The 24,952-nt window shown below is 46.2% G+C and overlaps 1 protein-coding gene across 4 annotated transcripts in view; it reads right to left on the bottom strand.

Moving 5' to 3' along the window:
• crebbpa (CREB binding protein a) overlaps positions 1–24,952 on the bottom strand; it is a 38,089-nt gene that overhangs the window by 4,226 nt on the left and 8,911 nt on the right. Inside the window, exons 2-29 of one of the 4 annotated variants that reach the window (XM_069714638.1) lie at positions 21,198–21,904; positions 16,868–17,047; positions 15,983–16,250; positions 13,492–13,605; positions 11,873–12,148; positions 11,510–11,609; positions 11,219–11,353; positions 10,981–11,098; positions 10,667–10,838; positions 10,278–10,340; positions 9,632–9,753; positions 9,043–9,255; positions 8,329–8,658; positions 7,854–8,033; positions 7,277–7,448; positions 6,581–6,699; positions 6,219–6,458; positions 5,817–5,905; positions 4,737–4,817; positions 4,217–4,273; positions 3,605–3,682; positions 3,422–3,489; positions 2,309–2,459; positions 1,401–1,547; positions 1,179–1,292; positions 888–1,053; positions 557–724; positions 190–351 (exon numbers count right to left, since the gene is read on the bottom strand). In XM_069714638.1, coding sequence (XP_069570739.1) covers positions 190–351; positions 557–724; positions 888–1,053; positions 1,179–1,292; positions 1,401–1,547; positions 2,309–2,459; positions 3,422–3,489; positions 3,605–3,682; positions 4,217–4,273; positions 4,737–4,817; positions 5,817–5,905; positions 6,219–6,458; positions 6,581–6,699; positions 7,277–7,448; positions 7,854–8,033; positions 8,329–8,658; positions 9,043–9,255; positions 9,632–9,753; positions 10,278–10,340; positions 10,667–10,838; positions 10,981–11,098; positions 11,219–11,353; positions 11,510–11,609; positions 11,873–12,148; positions 13,492–13,605; positions 15,983–16,250; positions 16,868–17,047; positions 21,198–21,904 — 4,790 coding nt within the window. The remainder of the gene's footprint in view (positions 1–189; positions 352–556; positions 725–887; positions 1,054–1,178; positions 1,293–1,400; positions 1,548–2,308; positions 2,460–3,421; positions 3,490–3,604; positions 3,683–4,216; positions 4,274–4,736; positions 4,818–5,816; positions 5,906–6,218; positions 6,459–6,580; positions 6,700–7,276; positions 7,449–7,853; positions 8,034–8,328; positions 8,659–9,042; positions 9,256–9,631; positions 9,754–10,277; positions 10,341–10,666; positions 10,839–10,980; positions 11,099–11,218; positions 11,354–11,509; positions 11,610–11,872; positions 12,149–13,491; positions 13,606–15,982; positions 16,251–16,867; positions 17,048–21,197; positions 21,905–24,952) is intronic. The other 3 variants (XM_069714641.1, XM_069714639.1, XM_069714642.1) reach the window with 3 other exon arrangements.

The raw sequence follows: 24,952 nt of genomic DNA, 5'->3' as shown, positions 1-24,952 counted from the left end.
CGGTGGCTTACAGACGTAAAACCGACGCGATGATTCAGTTCTGTGGAATGTTCGGTTATTACAAAAGTTTATATGCATGAAAAACAGTTTGCTGTTGCGCAACCTTTTAATACACAAACATTCATAAAAAGATTGCTGGTTACTAACGGTTACGGGTATCACTTGAGGCGTTATGAAAACAAATCTGACCTCTTTGTGCTTCTCCATGGTGGCGTATAACTTCTGGGACAGATCATTGGCTACATTCGGCATCCCAGGCTTTTTCTTATTGGCTCGGCTCAGGCTGCTCTTGTTTTTGTTGGTCTTCTTGTTGTTCTTCTTCTTCGCGTTTTTGCTGTCACCTGGTGTGCCCTGAGGGATAAGAAGGAAAAAGTCGAGAGCTTATTTACATGATCGTTTAATCATTACATAGCGACTTCTTTTTTCCCATCTTTTTGTCACCTTAACCCTCCTTCTGATCGAAGGTTTTAAGTGCAAAGACGGTAACACGAAACCAAAAAGTGGAGTTATAAATGTACATAGTACATCCTCAAACCAAAAAGAACAATAGTCACACCTCTGGAGTTTCAGATGCAGCTGTGTTCTCCTCCTTCTTCCTCTCCTCCTCTTCCTGCTCCAGTTCCTTGATGCTCTCCTCGAGCACGTTGGGCCAGAAGTCGCCTTCGAAGTACGGCAGCTCGTTGGCGCTGGTCACTCGGTCCTCAGTCGCCTGTTTGAAGATGTCCTGAGAGAAAGAAGAGCTGATTGAAGCCAGCACTAGCTATCCAATGACTTCTTTCATATGCAATGAAAAGGAAACAAACGTGTTCAGTAAAAACGACTCCCACAGAATTCTACCAATACTGACTTTACAGTTTGTTCACCGTTTCTTTCGTTTCTCATTTTACCTTGTAGTCATGCAGGATCCTCTCTGCAAAAGCCTTGTCCAACATCTTCCTGTACCACTCCTGCAGTCTCTTAGGCTTGGGGATCTTCTGGTCGGGAGGATGGCAGTGGAAGATGTAGTCGTCCCCTTCACTGGGAGGACACGCCCAGATGTGGCCCTGGGCGTACCTGTGGACGCGCACACACAGGTTAACACATCTGTTGGACAGTATCTGATCCAATCACAAAGACTCTTGGCCAGTTTTGTACATTTCTAAGAGGTGAGAGTAAGAGGAAAGAGAGATGAGCCGTACCCGAGTTTCTTGACATATTCAAGGTAGCCAATGAGGATCTCGTGGTACACGGCTGTTCGTAGAATCCGAGGTCTGAAGAAGTGAATACTGTCAAGGTATGATATGTAGACCCGTCTGCAGAGGTTCAGAGAAGGAAAACATGGTCAAGTTTCGCAGATAAAAAGAAGCCAACTGAACTGCGTTTCCTTTGCTGCCGTGTACTAAATGAACACGTGTACAGACCTAGTGTTGGGGAAGGCGCACTCAGAGCCGTACTCCTGCACGTGCATGCCAAAGAAGCAAACGTCCACACCGTCAATTTCCTCAAATGCAAAAAGTGCTTTGGTTCTGTAAGGAAAGGTCTCGGGCATCTCGCCCGTGTCCACAAACCTGTTGGGAGGAACAGTAGACGTGTATAAAACTGGGTGATATGACGGGAGATATTAGAACATTTCACGTTATTGGGTTTTGGGTTATTTGCTAATTAAAATAAATGCCATGACAAATGTTTTTTTAGTTTTTTTTTTAACTGTGCATAACAGGTTTATTAACAGTACATAAAGATTGTCCGCGTTTTATTGTGACTTTAAAAGCTTCCAGGAAACAAGTCCTGAGCTGCCCGAGAAGTCGCCGTGTTTGTCAGAACTTTAACAACATTCGAAGGACATAATGGGACAATTCAAGTCAAGCGGCCTCGAGTCAATAAAAGCCAGACAGCCTGAAATCAGTCAAACTGAAGATAACAGGTTCTTGGAAGAGGGACGAGCATCGCAGACTTTGATATTGTGCAACAGTGAACGACACTCTTGAGCTCCTCGGGGAGGGTGTGCACTCCATCTTGTGAAACATGTACGTGCCACAATTACTCTGAGTGGGTATAAAATCTTTATAGAGGGCGTTCAGCTTTGTAAGGCAGGGGGCAATAAACATAAGCTGAAAACAAATACGAACTGCGCTAGTGCGTCTACAAATCAAGGAGGGGGAGATTTATTTGACCCGCCTCTCCTTGATTGTGCAGTTACTTAACAGAGGCGTAGCGTAACAAACATGCATTACTTTTTGGAGACTTTTGATGGGAACACGGTCTCATTTTGAACACCGTCGTCCAGTCGTCCCTCCTCCTCCTCTCCTGTTGTCAGCGATGCTCTTACCTGGTTTTCATGCCTTGTTTAACTTCCACTGTTTTGTCAGAGCTCGCCACCACTCGCACAAACACCTCTCCGGCCTCTGGGTGGTTCTGTCTCTTCAAGTATTTATTCACACGGTCCTCTATGTACATTCCCAATCGTGTCGACTGCAGCCCTACAGTGAACAAACAGATGGGAGAAATATTTCACAGCTGTCCATCCTGGTAATTTTCTCAGTGAACCCCCCCCCCCAAAAAAAGAAATAGAAAGATAAGCAGGGGTTTAAACGGGTCTAAAAACGACTGACGGTTTATGCAAGACCTCAAATCTGTTAGTAATACGTGCCACTGAGGAAAGACATTGGTCCCAGGGGATAAAACAGCAAGGAAAAAAAAAACACCATGAAGACAAACAACAACAAGAATAACAAGGCTGCCACTGCAGTAACGGCCACAGAGAGAGAAACATGTGCAGCCATGTGCTGATGGAGGTGGTCTAAAGCCCCTTTTTCACAGCCAGTATCGGCTCGGCGGGACTCAACCCCCCCCCACACACACACAATCAAGCAAAGGTTGTATATTTTGACCCGGAGCTATTCTTGGTATCACCTTCATCATGATTTCTAGCGAGCCGAGTCGATAATAAAAGGCGACGTGAAAACACTGCAGAACACTAGTTGGTCAGAGAGGACGGCCACCGCGTTCACCACACAGGACATCCTGCACAAACCTACTATTATTAACTAGTCAGGCTACTGAAGCAGACAAATTGTTTTTCTCATTCAATAGACCACTTAAAAAAAATGACAACCCGCAAAACCACACTGTGGTCATTTGAGGGGGTGTCGGGCTACCAACGAAAGGATTCGGTGAGTGAAGATGACGTCACAACAGTTTCCTGCAGCGTCGCTATAGTAACGAGATGGAAAGTATAGTATTCGTGGCTGAAAACGAAATTTCAGGAAAGTGCCTTTGTACCAAAAGCGAGTAGAGCTGGTAACGGCTGGTAACGGCGGCGGAAAAGGAGTCTATGTTGTTATCATCATCTTGTAAGTTAAAACTACAATAATCTGTTGACATTTACGACACAAATCATCACAGGAAAAGCGATTTATGAACACAGAGGAGGAGCACTAACTTTTCGCAGAGAACTTGTTTTCCTTCCGTGTTTTTGCACTTTTCTTTAAACAGTTGTCACAGATGAATCTGAGCACAGACAGAGAGACAAATTAGAACTCATCATTACAATTAACACAAATATACGAACATGAGGAAACATAAGAAAATCAATTATTTAAATCAAAAATATTCAACATCTCACCCAGATGGCCAAATGACCTCGTAGTGTAAGACGCAAATCTGGTGCATCTTCCGTCCACAATCTTTACATTCAACGAACCTGCAGAAAAAAACAACAACACAAACAATATCTGAGACGATCAACATTTAGTTCCTTTTCTCAAAACGGTCCAAGTCATGTTCACGGGGGCCATCATTTGTATGAATGTTGATATCTTAACTGCTCAGGCAGCAAGCCACACAAACGTCTCCATTCAAGTTCATGTTCCTCCGGTCGTTACGCACTTGCAAGCCAGCCAATACAAGAGCGCCTTTGTGGGAGGTTTAGGGAAAGGACCATTTATCTAAAAGTAACCGTGACGATGTAAAAATAAAAATCACTGCCTATCAAAAGCAGGCAGGGTCGGTGTTCTCGAGCCAAAACTGATTGACGCAGACTTCCACACAGCAGGTGGTGCTGCTGAGTTGCATTTGAGCTTTTCTGGGGCCAAAGTGAGTGTTCAGAGTGAAAGTATGCAGCCTGTACACAAAATGAAAGCCATAAGTGGCTTAAGACACAACACGAAGCAATTAAAGAGCTTCCTGTCAGTATTATTTGCTCCCACTGAAGGAGGCGGAGTTCGTGTCGACTTACGGTTCAGGGTCAAGGACGTCGTTCTTCTTCCGTTCAAACTGGTCTTTTGATATCCTCCTGAAGTGTCAGCAAGATGATGGGGAAAAAGAAACGGGAGTAACAGTGAATAAAACTTTATGAAATACATGTGTTGATGAATCTGAAATAAGCTGCATGTTGCCTAATAAGTGTCATTTTTCTGGATTGTTATCACACATGTTAGCAATGAGACGGTTTTAACAGCGGGAGATGTTCTCATTTACTGTTGGAAACTATTGGGTTTTGGCATCATAATTGTAAAGTCAGCTTGTTGTGGCTTTAAAATACAATGAGACATGAGTGAAAACAGTCCACGACTACGAGCTGCTGCTCTGAAGCGGAGCTGGTACTCTGATCTGAAAGCGATTAAGCGGGAAGGGAAACTTTATTGTTTGACAAATTCCAGAAATAATAAAAAAGGGCAGAGAGCTCTTCTCACATCATATTTCTAAGTTTGCAGGACTCGCGCGATGGCAGGTTCATCAGTAGCCCGTTTACTTACGTCTGTGGCTGCGCGGGATCGTCTCCTAACGTCACACTCTCCCCCTGGATCTCATTGAAGCATTTTTCACAGAAATGATACCTGTGAGAGAAAAAAACATTCAACATCATAAATGTAGCTGAACGACAGTTAAAAAGCAGATTGTTGTGCTCTTTCTATTCCCTCCAAGAAAAAATAAATAATATTTGTAATATTTTTGGCAACTTGTGTATGCGTGTCCACTACAACTGTGCACAAAATAACACTTTTTTGTTGTTGTTTTTATGTTTTCTAATAGCGAGCAGGGAATCCCGGCGCTCCCATTGAGAGTGTAAATGGACTGCGCTGCAGGAGCCTCGTGCTGCCTGTCAGGCTGTGCCGTTTCACTGCTGCCGTCGTGCTGCTCGGCTCTCAAAGCGCCCAGTTAAAAAGTGTGTGTGAGGGGGCTGCAGTTCCACCAATAATACAGCAGGGGGTTCAAAGGAGCACCGAGTAAAGCCACGATGTGCTGGATTTCAACAGAGACGAAGAGGCAACGATGGGTAAGGATGTTTGTGGCCTTAACCAAAGCTTTGTATTTTCGTCCGTTGTACAACAGAGGGGGGGGCCGCAACACCGAATACACTCAGCTCCTTGATGGATGCTGAGAAAAAATAAATAAATCAACACACCGCTTTTTTTATTTTTTATTTTTTTACTTCCAGTGTCTATTGATCTTCGGGGTTTGGGGTCTTCAGAGTGTTTCCCCGGTACACATGACGCAGGAAAACCTGGCAGTTAATAGATGTTGTGAGCAAAACCATTTTGTGGTCTCACGCTGTGCCGGGACTGGGAGGCAGAGCCATTAAAGCTGGAGCTGTCAGGGTGACAGTGCTGCCTTGATCTCTAAAGAGATCGCTAGAGGAACTGGACCCAGGCTGCAGGCGACGGGCAATGCGGTTCCAATGGCTGCATTTACTGCCCATCAAAACACGAAATAACTGAGCATTACGATTCAAGTGAGATCGAAATTTCCGCTACTGCAACATTTTTTTTTTTTACCCCAAGATCAAAGCCACCCATTAAAAAACAAAAACAAAACACGTAACGATCCACACATACCTGTTCTGGTAACTGTAGTATGTGCCTCCAGTAGGTATGGTGCAGAGCTGCTTTCCATAGCAGCAGAGGGTTTGAGGGGAGAACTCGTACTGTGAACACAAGCGACAGGACAAAAGAGGTCAATGTATATTTAAAACAAAAACAGTTAAATAAATCAGAAACTGAAACACTAAAATATTGACAATCGCAGTGAGAAGTGAAGCTCCTACTACATCAAACTGTTTCTGCACGTTTTGGCAAACTACATCCAAAAGTGACAGAAAAAGCCAACACAGATTTTTTTTTCGTAAGTCGGCACACATGTCCCAAAAATAATTTCCAACCTAACCGATTTATGCAAGACAAAGAAAACGATAACCCTCAAAAATGAAATCGGCATCGTTAGCGTCCCCTCCATCTCACCTTCCTCCCGCAGCAGTAGCCCAGACCCTGCATGACAGGGTCGATCTCGGACTCGAACACCTCGGCCAGCTTGGAGCAGTACTTGTAGACGCGGGACGTCTTGCGGTTGTAGAGCCAGGCGTTGTTGAACATCAGCCACACGTCGTCCACGTATTGCCAGGGCTCTTGGTACTGGCCCGTGTCGAGCTTGCGCTTTATTGTGGACAGGTCAATCGGGTTCTTAACGATGTCGAAGTAGTCCTAGAGAAACGAGGACAAGTGAACGTTTACACAGCGAACACATTAAACAGTGCAGCTGAATTGTGTGCAGCCGCCATCATTGAAAACTGTGTTTAGGTAGCCAGAACCTGCGTGCAACCTACCGGGATACCCAGAAGCATGGGGTCCACCGGCTGTCTGAAGGGCAGCGACTCGGGGTCCTGCCTGTAAAGAGACTCCAGCGTGGGCATCAGAGCCTGGCGCAACTCCTCCGGCTTAAAGACTGAAAAACAAACAATTTAAAAGGTGCGTTAGGCGGAGAAAGTTGAACAGAAAACTGTGGAAGAAAAAAAAAAAAAAAAGCGAATAGAAAGAGACGGACTGAATCCGTCATGTCGGTTTAAGACAATTTAAATCGGCTTCACAGAGACAACAAACGCCCCGGACAATACAGGAGTACAGCTGCTGGCCTGTTAGCAAAGGACAGTGAAGACTGCAGACCTACACTAATGCCACCTGGTCGAGTGTCAGCCACTAAAACGGCACATTACATGCCTCTATTCATGCCCGTGGGGGAGTTTTCTCCAACGCACTTTGCTCTTTTCCTGCAAATCGATCGTAACTGAAACGTTAAGTGAATATCAATACTTGTTGAGGATATTCTACCAGCAGGAGCTCAGCCTGTTGATTAGAAGACTTACAGGAGTCTGAACATTATTAATCGGTTGCAGACTAATGATGTTGTAATAATGGTCATTGATGAAGGCAATAAACGAAACCCAGTGCTTACTGAGTAGAGTTCGTTTCTATCAGTCATTGACTCTACGCCGATTTCATTCATCCTTTGGCCTCAGACTCACTTTTCCGCCGCGACTGAGAGGGCGACGAGGAGGTCGTGCTGTTAGCTCCACCCTCTTCCTCTTCTTTGGGTTCTATCTTCGTTTCCGGCTTCTTCTCCTCCACCTCCATCGGCTCCGGCTTTTCCTCGGCCTCCTCCTTCTTTACCAACGTTGAAGCGGAGTCGTCCTCAGTCTACGGACAAACAGGCAAACGGCTCATGACACCACAGAAATGCTGTTGGGAATTGTTTCCCTTTTCATTTCAAGTTTACTGTGGGAGAATATGTTTCAAATCAACAAAACAAAAGAGGCATGCAGTATCAATATAATCCAAAGACCATCATGCTCAAGGAGTACATAAATTGATGATCAAAATATGTGGATGGACTATACAAAATTTAGGTGGTAAATTAAGCCATTCTGCTTACATAAGCTTGTCATATAAAAATGAGAGGTGAATGAATAACTGAGGCTTCACTGGTTAGTCGGTATGAGATGTCAGATGGAATCCTTCCAATTCCAACATCCAAAAAAATAAGAACTTCAATGAAAGCATATCGATGGTTTCAGCGTGTCTGAGCATGCGGACGTAGCCCACCTCCATCCTGGGCTCCGTTTTGCCGCCAGCGGCCTCAAACTCCTGTTGGTCATGATGCGTCTCTACGTTGATCTCCTGGACGGGCAGGTCCGCTCCCACATGCTGCGAGTGCAGGTCGGCGCTGGCGGCCGAGGCCGGCGTGGGCACCCGGTTATCCAGACTGGCTCCTGGTTGGGACAGCTGAAACAGAGAAGGGGGGGGGCATATGAGCTATTTGCAACTGCTTCATTGCTTTCTCTGCATGCAGTGATGAAGCTATGGCACGAATGTGTTCATATCATTCGCTCCCCTCGGGCTGAAAGATGTAACATTCCTCTTGTGATGGAGGCTACAAACAGTGGTGAGGATGCAGTTAATCAGAATAAAAAGGTGGATGTGGGTGGGATGGGTTGGTACACAGCAGTCAAGAGGGATGGCGGTTTGCACGGGAGGGAGGGGGTCAAAGTGGAGGGCATGCGGAGGGACTCAGTCTCACCGGCGTGGTAGGGGGCTGAGGCGGGGGCTGCGTCTGTGCTGCTGCCGGGAGCTCCACCTGGGGTTGGGGCTGGGTGGGGCAGGGCGGGGTGGCACCCTGGGCTGGGGCCGGGGCTGGGGCTGGGGCAGGGCCGGGGAGGGTGGGGGTGGAGCTGCGACTGGAGGACTGGGGGTGCGGCAGGTTAGTGGCCCCCCCAGCCGTGGAGGCGGAGGAGGCAGCAGGCGGAGGCGTGGAGTGCAAGGGGGTTTGGGAGGAGGCTAGCTGAGGGCCCAGCGAGGGGCCAAGTGCATTGATGGGGAGGTTAGCGCTCTGCTGCTGCTGCTGCTGCTGCTGGAGAGAAGGACACACAAAGAGCAGGCGGACAAACAGGCGCGCACGGGCGCACACACACACGCACGCGCGTGCGCGCGCACACACACACACACACACACACACACACACACACACACACACACACACACACACACACACACACACACACACACACACACACACACACACACACACACACACACACGAAAAGCAGACAAACACACCACATACAATTTGGGGTTTAGAGAGCCTTGTGATTGGTACAATTAGTGTGCAGTATGATTGGTTAAAGTAGTTGGAGTTTAGTTCCCCGGCAACAAAGTTTGGAATTAGCGCGAGTGTGCAGCGACTCCAGAGGGCGCAGCATCACTTCCACACCCCTTGTCTGTCTTCACGTCTCACCTGCGTGACGGCGGCCTGTGCCGGCGGCTGGCCCATGCCGGGCCCCACAGTGACATTCATGGCACCCGTCGCGGCGACTGCAGCCGATCCCGGAGCGAACTGGGTCTGCGGCAGGAATTGTCCCTGGCTGGCCGTCTGGCCCACCATGTTGTTGCCGCTGTGTGCGGCCATCATGCCCTGAGCCTGGGGCATCCGAGAGGGAGACAGCCCCATCTACGCGGGAGGGAAAGAGGAAGATCCCATGAGCAGAGTGACAGCAGTTTCCTCACAAAAAGGACCGATCACATTACCGGCTGCGTAATAATGAAAGGATGGGGTACAATGGATGTCTTGCATCTACAATAAAGACTTTATACGTGGGTGTCTGTATGTGATGAAGCAGGTGAAGAGTTCCAACAAGGACTTTTAAAAGTGTGTCTAGAGTTCCCTTTCCTTCACAGTTTACCCGGTGATAGCTACAGTAGTGCTGAGGTAATCATTAGAGTAATCAACTCTTGTTTTAAAAGTTTTTAAACCGGGAGTTGGCTCATGTTACTTCTATGCTACTGTGTATGTACTACGCCCTCTTCCTCCTCCTCCTCCTCCTCACCGCTGGGACGGAGCTCATGTTCATTTGTTGCGGGTGGTTCATGGGCGAGGCGGCTCGGGCTCCCATCGGCGCCTGAGACATCTGGGCGTTAGGCAGAGCCATGTGGTTGAACTGGTTGATTCCTGTACAGAAGAGCGGAACGAAATGTTCGGCGACGGACACGCGGCAGAACCGAGTACAGAAAACGTGAAACAAAACCAGGATAGTCGTCAAAAGGTCAGACATCATTTCCTTAAAACTAGTTCAATTTGGAACAGCAGTTGTTGTTTTTTTAGACTTGCGTAGTTATTCTGCAGTATTTAACACAACAGAAACGCAGCACGTTTGCCTTACGCGTTTACATGATTGTGGGTTCGGCTTCACTCACACTTTTCATTATTCCCACTTCCAGTTATTTTTGTTTAGTGTCTCTCATTTTGTCTTCATTATTATTTCTGTTCCTCTTTATGTGCCTTTATTTTCTACAACTTTCCGTTTCTTCCTTTTGTCTCTTGCTCATTATTTCCTGAACCACCTTCACTGTTAAAATGAGACTTCGCATTGTCATAAGAAGCTTAATTGTTTTTGCTCTATTGTCAGTTCTGACTTTCAGCTGTTTCATTTGACTTTTCTATGTAATCGGAAAATACGTAACAAAAGTATTTACCTTGTGAAACCTGCATGCGATTTATGAGCTGATTTGGCATGTTGGGCAGAGGGCCAGGTCCATCTGCGAAACAAAAGGAAAATGTATGGACTGTGCATAAATACATAAATACCAACCCCAGTGGAAATGAAAAAACTTTGGCGCGTCCACTTTCGCGACATCGTTTTCTATTTCAAAGTTACAAATCTATTCTTTATTTTAGAATTTCGGCACAAACTAACTGCAACGGTAGAATTGATGTTATTGAATTAAAATGGATTACACAGGTTTACCATTAAAGTGTTCGCTGGGTGTACACTCAATGACCCTATTTGGGTCCCAAATCAACTCAACAAACTCTGAGATTTTCCCTGAACTCTTATTATTCCGTTACACCATCTTCTACTCACTCTGTGGCCTTGGGCCCAAAGCATTGGGCTGGGGGAGACCCGGTTGCTGCGTTCCCTGTGCAGCCATCGGTGCCTGGTTGATGATCTGCTTCTGTAGCCTTGAGCGCCTCTTCTCCTCCAGCTCCTTTTGGATTTTGTATATTTTCTCAGCCAAGAAGTGATAGTACTCATCCTGGAGGGAAGACGGTTGGAAGTGATGGAAGGAGATAGTAAAGCTGATGAAAACACTAAGGCTACTTTCAAATTTGGAGCTGTGGTAAAAGTTGAGCGATTCCAGTCGGGCCCTCGTGGAGGCGTCTTTTGAGAAAACTCACCCGGCTGTTCGCCGACTCGTACATGTCGCCCTCCACCTTTCTGGCGTAGGCCACCAGGTTTTCCATTCGTCTGTCCTTCAAAGCTGCCGGATCAGGGGTGGGGAATATGGCTTGTACTCTGCCACAGAACAACAGCGACATTTCAAGCAGTTAAAAATCACTTTCTGATCACTTTCTTTGAAACAATAGTCAAAAGGAGACGAAGAGTTACATCCGTCCAGCAGAGGTCGGCACTTACAGTTTGTGTACGAGGTGATTACGCAGGTCCTGAGTGACATGCTCGTGCCAGGCTTTCCTGGAGCCCGCGGCAGAGAGGGGTGTCGAGGAGAGGCTGCCCATCGATCCCACAGCTGACCCGTCTGAAAGCAGCTGACTGGTGGTGGGCGAGAGCAAGGTTAAGAATTTTACACACACAGACAGACAGACACACGCTTTTATATTTACATAATATTCTAAGAGGACACTAAGTTTCCTGTGTTTCAGGTCAACAAATGCAGTGTAACGATTGATGCTCTTGGTGGGGACTGACTTGTTAGTGTTGAGTGTGTTGGGAAGGGAGTCTGTGTGCAGGTTGGTCTGTTCTGAAGTGGTCACACCCATTGCTGCACCTCCAAGAGCCATCTGGTTACCTGTAAAAACAGAAAGCTGTGAGCGAACGGCACCGACTCAATGTAAAAAAAAAGAAGAAAAGAAAATCAAGCTCAGTGCATACAATGTGGTTTCGATGAGTTTTTTTTTATCTTCACAATTTGAAAACAGACATCCGGTGGATGGATCCATTTAGGAGATGATCAGTACGGACACGCGTAAATTTGACCGAGGACAGATAATCATGTTCTAAAAAAACGTTTTACAGGAAATGTAGGAACAACATCAGCTTGTCTGACTTTACCGAGTGCGTTGATGGGTCTCATCTGCTGCGGGAGCTGCTGTTGTTGCTGGGCCTGGGCGTTCTGTGCACCTGCGGTCTGTCCCGGGCCCGGCGCCTGCGTGGCCTGAGTCTGCCCAGTGGCCTGGCTGCTGTAGGGCAGCCCGAGAGCCGCGTAGGCTCTCTGCATGGAGCTGGGGTCTATGGGGGTTGAGGTATTGATGGTGGGAGCGCTGGGCTGGCCCACGCCAACGGAGGACATGGGGTTCTGGAGGCCCGTGTTGGGGGAGCTCAGCATGGCTGTGGAGAGTGATAGCACAGTGAGTCCAAAACACCCACATTCAAAATCACACGGTGTATACCGAGAACAGCTTGCACGGTTGACCATGTTGCTTACTCCAACGCTGCACCGAGTGAATGAACAGAATGCAAATGTTGATCCTGTGTGTCATGCCCAAAAAATATGAAGAGAGCGCGTTTTGGTGAAAACACGGCAGAGAGGTAGAACACTTCAACAAGTAATAAAAAAAAATTAAAATACGCATGCATTTGCATACTTTGACCTTAGGCAAGATTAAGTCATAACATGGCAGCATGATACGGTGAGAACGTAAATGTAAGGCTAAATGCTTTAAAAAGCAAGGGACTGAATAAATGCATGAATCCCTTCGGGGGACAGAGCATTAGCATATTTTTCTAGGTTCAGGATTTGGTCGGGCTGAAAAAGCCCTCGGTTTGCGCAAAGACAAAAATCGGAGGAGGCAGAACAAAGAAATACTGCTCTCTGTTTGCGTTGGCAGCAGCGCAAGCCCCGACATCATGTTCTTCAACATGCGAGCCAAACAGGGACGGACTGAACACTGGAACGCTCCAAGTGATGAATGAAGCTCAACAGGGAGGTGGAGAAAGAAACAAAAAAAAAAAAGCCTGGAAAGCGAGTTTAAATGCAACTACTGCGAGTAATCCGGGAAGTACAACAAAAAAAAAAAGAAAAGAAAAAGAAGGGAGTGCGTAAAAGACGACAGGCTGTGAACCCATAACGACAGTTACACGAGAGACGAAAGAACAAAACGGAAAGAAAAAGCAATTTTAGTGTGAGGCGGAGAGGGTGTCAAACTCGTCTCTGTTCTGGTGCGGAGTCGCAGTAAACAACTCGACAGCCAATCGCTCGGTAGGACTTCTCGAGCACACGCTTCTCTGTTTCCTCTCCTTCAGCCTCCATCGCACTCATATCCCTCCTGTGTGTCAGATAACAAGCCCAGCAGGACTTCACTCTTACTCATCGAGGGCTTTTAGTCAGCGCGGAGGAGCACAAACCAAGAAAATAAATTGCTTGACTGGCTTTGAATGGCGACGTGCACACGTTTCGACACGCAAACACATTTGGCTGGTTTCAGGGAAGGCAAAAAAATCTGAAGCTATTAGAGCTTAATTTACCGACACAATATCCTGTAATGACCGAGATATATATACTGAGGCCTTTGGAAGACAAAAAAACAACAACAAAAAAAAAAAACGGAGCTCGGCTGGTTACTGAACACAGTCAATGGGTAATTCAGCCTTGTGTTTGGTGTCTGAGGTTGCGGTGTGCGACTCGACAACGGCTGAGCGACATCGGGCCAGAGATTGCTGCTTGTACTCACGCTGCTGGGTGCGCTTATCGCTGGCATTCTTCAGCGGCAGGCAGACGGGACAGTCGTGTCGTGTGCAATTTTTCCAGTGGGAGATGATCTGTCTGGACGACGCACAATGAGCCACTGCGAAGGAAAAGAGACGGGCGAGAGAGAGAGAGAGAGAGAGAGAGAGAGACCAGGTTTAAAATCTTCATGCTGAATGTGTCACCAGCAAATACTTGTACAGCGTCACCCGGAAATCACTAGCATAGTTGTGGCATTTACTCCAGTAGTGCCGGTGAAAGCAGAAGCCAAAGAGTTGCCTCACGACCAACATGGCATCTTTTCAGTAACCCGTAAATCCAGCAGCAGTTGCTTCAACGTTTAATCACACTCTCTATCACAGACTGGGCACTCGGGGTGAGTTGCATCACTTCAAACCGGCAGGTTGAATATTTTAACCCTGACTTCCTCTGTTTATAAAGAACAAGAAGAGGATTAAGAAAAAGGATGTGGGCATGCACTGACAGACAGACAGACAGCAGCTTGTTGTCTTTCACATATGATTCATTGTTTTTACTGGTTTCTGTAATTTTTTTTGTTTTTTTTGGTTCATTGTCAAACTAACTTTTACACTGTATTTCCAGAAGTAGCTTTTCATCACGAGTTTCCCGGGAAACTTAGTTTTTCTTAACCCAGCTGAAAACTGGTTATGTGAAAATAATACGCCACACTACAGACTTAAACAAACACTTGCTATAACAACACAAAGAAATGGTGCGTTTACTGGCTCTCTGAGAAAAATACTGAGGAAAAATGGCTATGAAGTAAAACAGATGGACATCAGAAGTAAATGAGAGAAACTATGAATCTGCCAAAAAACTCAAGATTTCAGCTTCAGCTCACTGCACAAATGTTCAATCTTGCGGAAAGGGAACCTAAACCATATTTCATGGTGGGTAACCGACCAAACCGAGGTACTTCATTTCATCTGTGGTCAGGCTGATGCAGCAGCGGCTATTCTGGCAAGAAAATCAGAGCCGGGCTAGAATCAGCTTTGCTAGCTACCTGGCACTTGCAAGTGCTGCTCCATATGCAATCATTGCGTGCCGTCAAGGGCTATGAACAAATAAACACGACTGAATTACGTTATCTTTGTAAGAAAGCCAATAATACTGGCAAAGAATAAAAAAAATAGCCGCGCTATCACGCTGGTATCTTTTTGTAGACTGAGTATGCGCTGATAAAACACAGAAAAGGCCTCAGATTTGAAGTCGTGCAGCAGTCGGAGCAGAACTCGCGCTGGAGACTCTGGGGTTTCTCACGTGAAAATGAACTCAGCCAACAGACATCTGAAACGTTTGAGATAAATGTGCGTTGGGAAACCAAATCTCTCCCTGCTGTAATTTCAGCAGCACTTAGAGGCAAGGATCCCGAGCAGGAGGAAATTAGCTGGCATGCAGAGAGCGGAGAGACGGACTCCTTCACACTTAACACACCTTGGCCTCTTGTGCGTTTGGCTCGCAATCTCACTTTTTTTTTTTTCCGAGCCGAAAAGCAACGCGAAGACATGGAGCCAAATTTAAACGAGAGTTGCTCGGGGGGGTGGGGGGGATTTTTCATCACAGGAATGCCGGGGGCTGACGCAGAAAGGGAGCAGACAGAAACAATCGAGACGCAACGTCACCGATCGGGTGGAGGAAGAAAACAGCAGACCTCACCGCAAACGCGAGCAGGTGGGGGTCAGAGGGTTGTGATTGGATAGAAATCTCCCCGGTGCTAAATCTGGATTAGGCAGAGACGCATCGAGTGACAAACGAGGATTAATAAGTGGACATTGAAGGCACACTACCAACCACGACAATTGAACTTGTGCCACTTGTATCCCGTGAATACAAGTGGCCATTTGAAACGCACCTGATGCAGATTAAAAAAAAAGAAAAAAAGAAAGAAATCCGCCTGTAGCCAGTGAACGAGTTCATTTCAGCAGATCATTAAAATGTTAAGATCATTTTCAGAAAGAAGTTGATTATTGTAAAATTCACACGGCAGGACGAAACGGAACAGAAACCAAGCTGTTAAAATATCATAGCTCAGGCAGGGTTATATAAACTTCTCCAGGATCAGTGTCCTCCATAAAAGTGAAATGAAAGAAGTTGGGAACCACCAGGACTCTTCCTAGAGTCGGCCATCCAGCCAAACCCGGCAGCATCGAGATGGTGCTTCTCATCAGGAGCAGAAAGGGAGACTGGTTAAAACTGACGGAAAGATTAATCTGGCCAAATAGGTGATTGTAAAAAAAATAAATAAAACTGCTCTAAGAAACTGAGACTGGGGCGACTTTCCACCTTTCAGCACAACAATGACCTGAAACATACAGCCAAGACAGCGCTGGACACGTCACAGCAGCAACGTCGCAATCAATAAAAAAGGAAAACTGACTTCTACAAACTTTGCAACATCTGGAAAAATCATTCATTTCCTTTTTATTTTTTCATTGTTTTCAAAGTCTCCAACTCACCCTGGCAGGATTTGCCGGCCTGGCAGTGGGTCATGTGATTAAGGACGTTCTTCATGGTGCGGCAGTGAGGCAGGGCGCAGGCCCTCACCTCCCCGTTGGCCTGCTCCCGTCGCTGGCACTTGTGTGCGTGAAGCAGCAGGACCAGCTGCTGCTGGATCAGCTTGCGCTTCTCGGGGTCGGCGGTGGGGCCTGCCGAAGGCACTGCCACGCCTCCGCCGCCGGCCAGTGGGAGCATCGCTGCCTGCTGCTGAGTCTGCTGCTGGAGCTGCTGCACGGACGGCAGAAGAAGAAGAAAAAAAAAAAAAACAGGCAGACAAATGTCGAAGTTTTGGTGAGTTCAAATAATATCTTCAGTCCTTTTTTTTTTTCTCTCTTTTTTTTGCTTTACAGCACTGAGTGTGAATACAGAAACAGTCTAAGTCTTGTCAAGCGTTTAGGATGAGACAATTCTTCAAACGTACAATGGCTTCAACTGATATTCAAATATAATAACAGTAGTGATAATAATCATCGTGCGGCAAATCAACCTCTGTGTTTATTCGGTGGCATTTATGGTTCCTCTGACTGAAAATGAATAGTTTCACAAATCATCAGGACACGGTGAGTATAATTAGAAATCATTACGATATTTACTCAATAATAAACATTTTATCCCCAAACTTCTGGCCTTCACCTCAGTAATGGATCCATATAATTTGTCCATAAAAGAACAAGTTCAACATCATAACACTCAGATGTCACTGCACTACTACTGTACTAAACTACTGTTTGTAGTTCCATTGGTGTATTGATATGTGAAAAGAAATCCATGTAAAGAAGGAAAAAAAAAAGTAGAGAAACATGTTGTGTTATTATAACGCGTGAATAAGTGTAAAAAGCACTGACCATGTTTGGCACGCTGGTAACAGCGGCCCCTTTGAGCTCATTTGGGAAGGGTGGCAGGCTGTTGGCAAGGGCAGCCTTGTTCTGGAGCTGCTGCTGAGGGTTTAGTTGCTGGCCCGGTCCAGTGGCTCCCTGACCGTAGGGCTGAGCCCCAAACGGACCCCCGTTACTACCCAGGCCCATCTGCAAATACAAACAAATGAAAGAAAAGTTGACATAATAATTAGCCGTGTGCGAGGAGTATTAGTTTCACAGACTTAACAGAACAAGCAGCTTTACAGCCCTCAATCCGCACGGGACAGATTGAGCTTGATCGAAGTATTCATATGTTTAAAATTACTGATTTGATCTGCTTAAAAGTTTACCTGAGCAATTAACATTTGTTTCTCTTGTCGCTTACAGCACCAATGTGCCAACAAAAGGTTCTGCCTCCATTTTAATGCCAATTTGTCAATACAAGACCCCCTCCGCCAATCCAAGCACCATCGCCAGGATAATTGTGCCTGGTTCTGTCTAAACCAGCCAAGTGAAGCTCAGCATGACACCAGCTATTGGCAGGAGAGACCTCTCCCCCCCCTTCTGTACCTTCCTCCCAACGTTTTTTCCTCCTCCTCCTCCTCCATTCTTTTCACAAAGCTCGTCAGAAGTACTTTTTGTAACCAGTAAATCCACAAAACAATACTAACAGTGCGGTGGGTGTGAGGCAGCCACCAGAAAAGGCTTTTCAATGTTGGCTGTTTGACACGTAATTAACTATAAGGCGACAGGCATATTCTCAAAAAAACATTGGGTTGTGGAAAAACTGTCAAATTTTCAGGTAATTACATCTCATTGCTAAACTTGCTACAAAAAAAATAAATCCCCAAAAGGAAGACTATTTATATGAAGAGATTATGCGGGAAAGGCCATTCAGTTCTACTTAATACAGATTTTCAGTAAAATCTTATCATGTCACTATGGGCGGTCTAAAATAATAGTGCCACCAGATAGTATAGCCTAATACAATTCAAGAGTTCATATTAGACTGCACTGCTAGAAATACCTAATAACTTAACCATTAGTGCACGCGTTAAGATGTGTGGCACCGGAGGAACAAAATCCTTGTTACTGCCCCGCTTTACACACTGATTAACTTGCTGCTGCTTTCTCATCCACGGAGCTGCTGGGAGACCAAACCAGACTGTGCCATGCCAGGCCAGGCTGTATCCCTTCAGGCTGTTGACACCGCTCCAACAGACCAGATAAAAAAGACCCAGCTGAGACGACCAGACACTGGCAGCCTTTCAACACAGCTGAGCAGGCGGACACGCACACAGTAACACACGCACACGCGCACACACACACACACACACACACACACACACACACACACACACACACACACACACACCGCCTTCGTTTCACTCTTCCCATTCAGTCCTCCACTCTGCTGACACACTCCACGCATCGGCAGGCGGGCCGGTTGCCAACGATCATCTCACCGCTCTGTTGCCAGGCCAAACTGTTCAGCTGAACTGGACTCCCTCCTTCATCCCGAGTGCACTGCACCCCCCCCTCCCCTTCTCCTGTCATTTTAACTGATTAAGTGGTTTACAATACCTGTCTTATGCTACATCACCGATAGGATAAGCAAGCAACCACCCAATAAGCCAGAGAAAGTGTTCAGGCGTGTACGACAACAAAAGGAGCATGTGGCGGTGAGGAGTAACAGCAGTCTCTCACCAACACAAATGCCCCAACAGATTTACAAGCTGCGATTAAAGCACAATAGAGGAAGCCACACACAATGATTGGGTCTGGTGGTTTTCCCCTCTATAGTCGTTGGTGAAATGGTAATCACAGAAGACCAGCTGAGACGAGAAAACACACACACACACACACACACACACACACACACACTAACAGGCCTTTTCCTGCGAAGGCCGACAGTCTCCTCGCTGATACTTCTACACCAGCTTTTAATCTTTCCTGTGGTTAAAGCATGTCTATTTGAGAAGGAATCTCAAAACACACATTCACTATCTCCCCAAGTCTCTTCTCGCCACCTTCTGTCTGCGTGTTGCGGTTACGTACAGCATCGGTGTCTCGGCTCTGTCACGCAGCCAGTAAAATAGATGGCTTCATACCCATTTCCTGTGAAACCACATTGGTGGCAAACTTGCGTATAAGCCGCTAGTGACACCAACAACTCGTACACACATAATTACGAGTCCCAAGACTAATCTTAACAGTGACAGAGCAGCAGACAGCAGTGTCAATATCAGTTACCTGCCAAAAGTGAGAGGAGAGGTGCCAAGTGCGTTTCATTTCTGAGCGGCGACAACACTGCCAATAAGTGTAGCGAGAGGAAGGAGTGTGCAGATGAACCAACAAGGCAACCAGGAGACTGTAGAGATACAGATGCACTCACCCTACACACATTCAATACAAAAAAAAATTGGGAGTCTGGGAGGCTTCAATTAAGTTCCATATCAATGATCTCAGAAGCTTTAGTGTGTTGCTGTACTGAAGTTATTGGAGGCAAAGTGTGAGTGGTGTTGTGGCCAGTCGTGGAGCATCCCGACTCTCATTATCCAGACAAATTAGAGCTACAAAAAGTTGAGCAGTAGTAATTATCTCGTACTCACAGATGCGTCTCAAAAATAAATCACTGCAAACCGTGACCCCAAACGTAAGATGAGGGATCACGTGAGCGACTGTTGATAATTCGACGTGAACCTGATTTGCCAGGCTGTCATGGTGAAATTTTTGTCAACAATTAATTGTCATACAAATAATTAGCAATTTAATGGTCTCTTTCTGTTCATTTTAGGCCACTATAACAGCATAAGCTTAATAGTAGCTTAATAATGCACACAGAACCTTATGAAGATCATTTATTGCCATTGAAAATTGGAACATAAAACTAGCGCCTTCGACCGCCACCTTTATGCTGCAAATCCAACAAATCCATGCAAAGTTATGGAGCTCCTTTTTTCCATTTGGCTTACACCAAAATGTGCCCTCGGCAGTACCGTGGCGTTTGGCTTTGCAACTAAACTAAACCGTGATTGTACTCTCAATAGATGCTCATCAAAATGCAGTTGGTCGAATATTAGAAGTTATGCGCTTTGAGATAAACAATTGGTGATGCTAATTCTCCACTCATGTGGCCAACAGAAGAAGAAGAACGCGCAACACGGTGACATCATTAAAGCATTTAAACATCAAAGGGTGGAAACAACATGGAAATCGAAATGGAAAAGTACCATTTCTGTTAGTTTCATCCAGCTGTTTCTATACAGACGAGTGGAAACAATTTGAACGATTATGCAAAATGACTGCAATCGGCTCAAATAATCGTGATCAAGTGATGATGTAATGAGTGTGACAGGCCTAATCTGGACTGTTGTCAAAGGCACGGTAACTTGCTCCGAAACAAAAAACACTAACGGTTGACAGGAACCACAGTAAACACACAATGGTTGTAGCAAAGTAGAGTGGGGGGGGGGGGGAGAGAGAAAGAACTGGTGAAACACAAATACAAAACTTAAAAAAAGCCCCCTGTGGATATTATGACAATAAAGGTGCGGCATGTTTGAGAGAGGGGCCCCATATTATTTGCATTGCACAAGGGTAACGCGATACACAAGATTAACAGTATTTTGGCAAAGCTCCCTAAAAGGCTCAATCTGCCAATAAAATTGGAAAACAGGAAGGCAAGTCCACATAAACATTACTGGTTTAATAGGAGCCTTTGGAAAGGTTTTATGAGGTAAAAGAAGCATTAACTTTTTTTTGTTTTGTGTGGCTTTAAAACACACCATATATTTTGGATGAGAAACACTTAACTTCTGCTGTGTCACTGTTGTGGTAGCCGAACATAAAGAAGCAAATTGTGTTTGTTGTTGTTGTTTTTTTAGTTCACTAATGTTGCCTTCAATACAAAACAAGAGTGCAGTTATACAAAGTAATGTCATCCAGGATTAAGGAATTCAGTTCGCCAGAGGAAAGTGAACAAAATCATTTTGACTGACTAAAATGTTCGCCGTGAATAATCGCGTAAAAGAGGAAGAACATGGCCAATACTCAAAAACGAAACATCAATGAACTCATTAATTTTGTCTGCCAGGAGTCTGCACGCTTTCAAATGAATCGCATCCATTTGTATCCAAGAGTAGTTTCCACCCACGACCCGATCCACACATTCAATGAATGACAAATTAATGATTCCATGCAAATGATGAATTACAGTAGGAGACATGTGCCTCGATACACTACCGTCTCAAAAACATCTATGAGCGAGCGCCACAGAAAAAAAACAATGGAGATGACAAATGGGAGTGTGACTCACCTTGTTCATGTTGCCTGCTTGCTGGGCTGCACTGAGGGTGGTGTGAGCTCCCATCTGCTGCCCTCCCTGGGTGAGTGTCTCCGCCAACGCACTCCCTGATCCTCCCGGTCCCGGTGCGGTCCCCTGCATTGTCCCCTGGTACTGCATTCCTGCTACTCCTGCACCCCGTCCTCTCCCGGCTCCAGGTACGAGAGTGCCATTCATCACCTGCCCAGGTTGAGGCTGCCCGCCCTGGGCCAGGATCCCAGCATGGCCCTGGCTATTGTTAATCATGGCCTGGTTGAACCCTGTTGTGTTCAGGCCCATAGTTGCAGTATTATTGTTGTTGTTCTGTCCAGCTACTCCAGTCGGTGTTCCTGCTTTTTGGGCCTGAGGGGACGGGTGGTTGTTGGGGGAGCCCTGGCTTAGGGGGCTCTTACCCAGCTGTGGGCCCATGCCGCCTGGCTGTGGGCTCGCCGAGTTTAGCCCTGCGCCCGTGATACCGGAGGTGCTACCGGCCCGAAGGAGCTCCGAGAGCTGCTTGTGCTTGGCGGCTGCGTCCGGGACGACGCCGCCAAGGCCAGCCGGGGTACCACCTGGCCCACCAGCTCCAGGTGCTGCTCCACCGTTTGAAGGCATCCCACCCATCAGGTTGAGATCACCTCCGTTAGGGATCAACTCATCTGGGAGGTCATTCTCCAAGTCATCCCAGGACAGCGACCCCAGATCTATGAGAGGAAAGAGGACAGAAATGGATGATTAATTTGGTCGGATTTTAAAGAGCTTGACGTTTCACCACTCTAAAAATGCTGCATACAACCATTTCGACAATGTGTGTCAGTAGGGAACATTCGCCTTCCCATTCTTCCATCAAACAGGCCTGTGCAAAAAGCATTTAGTGCCAAGTATGGATATTTTCTCCACATACCAACTTATCCCACGATTCACCCCACACGACAGCAAGTGTTAAAAAAAACCCACATATATTATGTTATTCCTCCGCTGACCCTTCTTCTCAGTTCAAATGTTGTCAAACATTCCCAATCATGGGATATTAACGAGCCGCCACGCTAACTGCTGCTGCACTGCAGCACGAGACGGAAACGAACACGCACGGCGATAATAAGAGCATCGCTACCGGCTGACAAACACAGTGTGACAACGGAGAGAATCCAGCAGCGCTCACACTTCCTGCTGGGCGGAGGAGGAATATTTGTGTCGCACCATCCAGAGGTGTGAGCATAATGCCGAGAGCCAAGGGAGCCAGGATTTGTCTGAGATGAAGTGATTAAGACAGTCATTAAAGATCGGGAGATGTGCTCGCTGTCGTTGGCCAAAAAAACTATATATATATATTTCTGGATTAATTAGCTGAATAAAAAAAGAAAGTATGCTTTTTGTTTTGGATGGTCTTGCTTTTTGCATTTTATAAATAAAAATATACGAGTTTAATGTGTTCGGCAGAGTCTTGACAATTGGTTCGGCCCTAATGCTAATATTTGATTTTGTCCTTATTGCACAGCTCACAAAAAAACAGCGCGAGCAGCAAGCGCTTACTTCAAGAGCTGCCCGAGGTACGCAAACACCCAACATGCAACAAAAACACCCGTCACCTGGACTTCTTCATCTAACCTGACCATCTACGTTTGGGCTTTATTTTTTTTAACTCTCGCATTATTATCACCTCGTAGATTACTCAGTAATGTGAAAAAAGTATTTTTTTAAATGTTTATCTTGTGATTGTGAAGGGAATATTTGTTGCCGTTATAAATTTCCAGACTTGTAAAAAGAACACGACATAGTTTCACTCGGGGATAAAGGGATAAACAAACTAGACTATTTGAATGGCATTTCTCACCAATGCCTCAAGAAACAGACTCCCAACAAAAACACGCCCCCTTGCGTGATATTTGTTGTTTTTGTTCTGAATTCCCCATAAATGCGACATTACGATGCAGAACAAAATCAGTCTAACAGGACTTGAGAAGGGGAAAACAAATGTCTTTATTTTTGTTCGGCATAACTTTGGTTACTTATGAAGTATGTGGCGGAGCGAATTGTTAATCTCCGGTGATTTGTTCATCTGCAACACCAACGGGTCGTCAGGGTTGTCTCTTAATTTCAGACATGATTACGCGCATTACTTGCCAGCGTACGATGAACAAGGCCTTGGTCTAACCGCTACAGAGCGGAGGACAGAACAGAAGAGTCATCTACCGTCTGGATGTCTTCATTGAGATTCAGTCAGGATGCTGCTTTTAATGAGGGCGCTTGGCCCGCACACTTCCCTGAGTAAACACAGCCTCGCTGCACAGATCTGCCGTGCTAGCTCGCTGTCTGTCCCACGGCATCGGGCGTGCAGGTGCTCCATGTGGAGGAAGCTTGTTTGAGGCTGAGAGGGAACATCCGTCCTTCCCTCCCTCGCTCGTCGCGGCCCGTCCTGTTAAAACCAGCGGCCACATGGACGCCCTCAGAGCAGCGGTGTTCACTTCGGGCAACATGCGCGCAGGCCTGGCCCCCGCATTCATTTCTGAATGGGTACGCGCACACACCGTGACCGTGCCCCCCCCCTCCCCCAGGTCACTGGCTGGAGACCAAAAAAAATGCAAAGCAGTGTTTTGGTTCGGTATGGCCCACATGCAGTCGGGGGAACCCTCGACATGTGAGGAGGAGGAGGGGGGACGACGACGACGTGGAGGACTACTATTGTTCTCCTCCAGCAGCCGCAATTTCCTAGTTTTCAACTTTTTCTTTTCATGCTCCTCTACTCAGTCCCCCCCCCCCTAAACTGACTGATCGCCACGCTGCCCGCTATTACTTCCTGTATATCCCCTGTGGCTCCTGACTACGATGTGGTGGCTATAAATATCCGCAAAATCAGTCCCCGCAGCGGTCCTGGACGTGGATGTCGGTCGAGCCAAAAGTGACATTATTACTGCAGTAAAATGGACAAGCTAAAATCACAAGTCTGTGAGCAGGTCCGTCTCCACGATCCATCAATGAAGGAGCTGTCTGAATTCCCAGACTCGGGACAACTCAGACTCAGACTCAGGACGAGAGATTGTTGCAATAGTTTCTGCAGAAAAACACCAAAAAAAATTGCTTTTTGAAGGACAACAAGCAGGTAGATTTTCGTTTTGTGTTACACACACAAACACAGAGAGAGAGAGAGAGAGACTCTCTCGCCGAAAACTGGGGCAGAACAAATGCCATCACACTCACCCGACAAAAGGAAAGTGAAGCACGTCTTAGGCTTCATCTAGTTTTTTTGCTTGTCTAACACAAAACGTACTTCGTCCTGTGAGCGGACATGAGCATGATGCTTCGCTTTCAAAGCGCTAAGCGTAGCTGTGGGGGGACTTAAATGCTTGTTTTTACTGCACCACATTGTCGTATTTATTTATGCATTTATTTTTTTGAAGGCGTGCCACGCAGTACTGTTTGACAGCTGTAGACATCTTTGCATGTTTGTACTGAAGCATCTTATCTCACATCGTCACACGTTTCACGTGACAAACCTCCAGAGCCCGGCAGCAAAATGCTCCTTATCTACTTCTGTTGTTTGATGGCACTTGGTAAACAGCTTTTAGGGTGCATTGCATCCAACCTCCTAAAAGTTTGCCCTTCTGTGGGAGGAAGGATGGGGCAAGATTGTACGGATTCCATTTTTTTTTTTTTTTTTTTTCTGAATCATGGAGACTTTCCCTGAATAAAAGAAACTAACCATGACTTGTGTACTCACAAAAAAAAATTATGATTGACGCATTTTACACAAA

The sequence above is a fragment of the Brachyistius frenatus genome, unplaced genomic scaffold (assembly GCF_029030835.1).
Source record: "Brachyistius frenatus isolate BFR_SWC_R1_liver_20210118 unplaced genomic scaffold, ASM2903083v1 Contig_132, whole genome shotgun sequence".
NCBI lineage: Eukaryota > Metazoa > Chordata > Actinopteri > Embiotocidae > Brachyistius > Brachyistius frenatus.
This window is presented reverse-complemented; position numbering and strand designations above follow the sequence as displayed.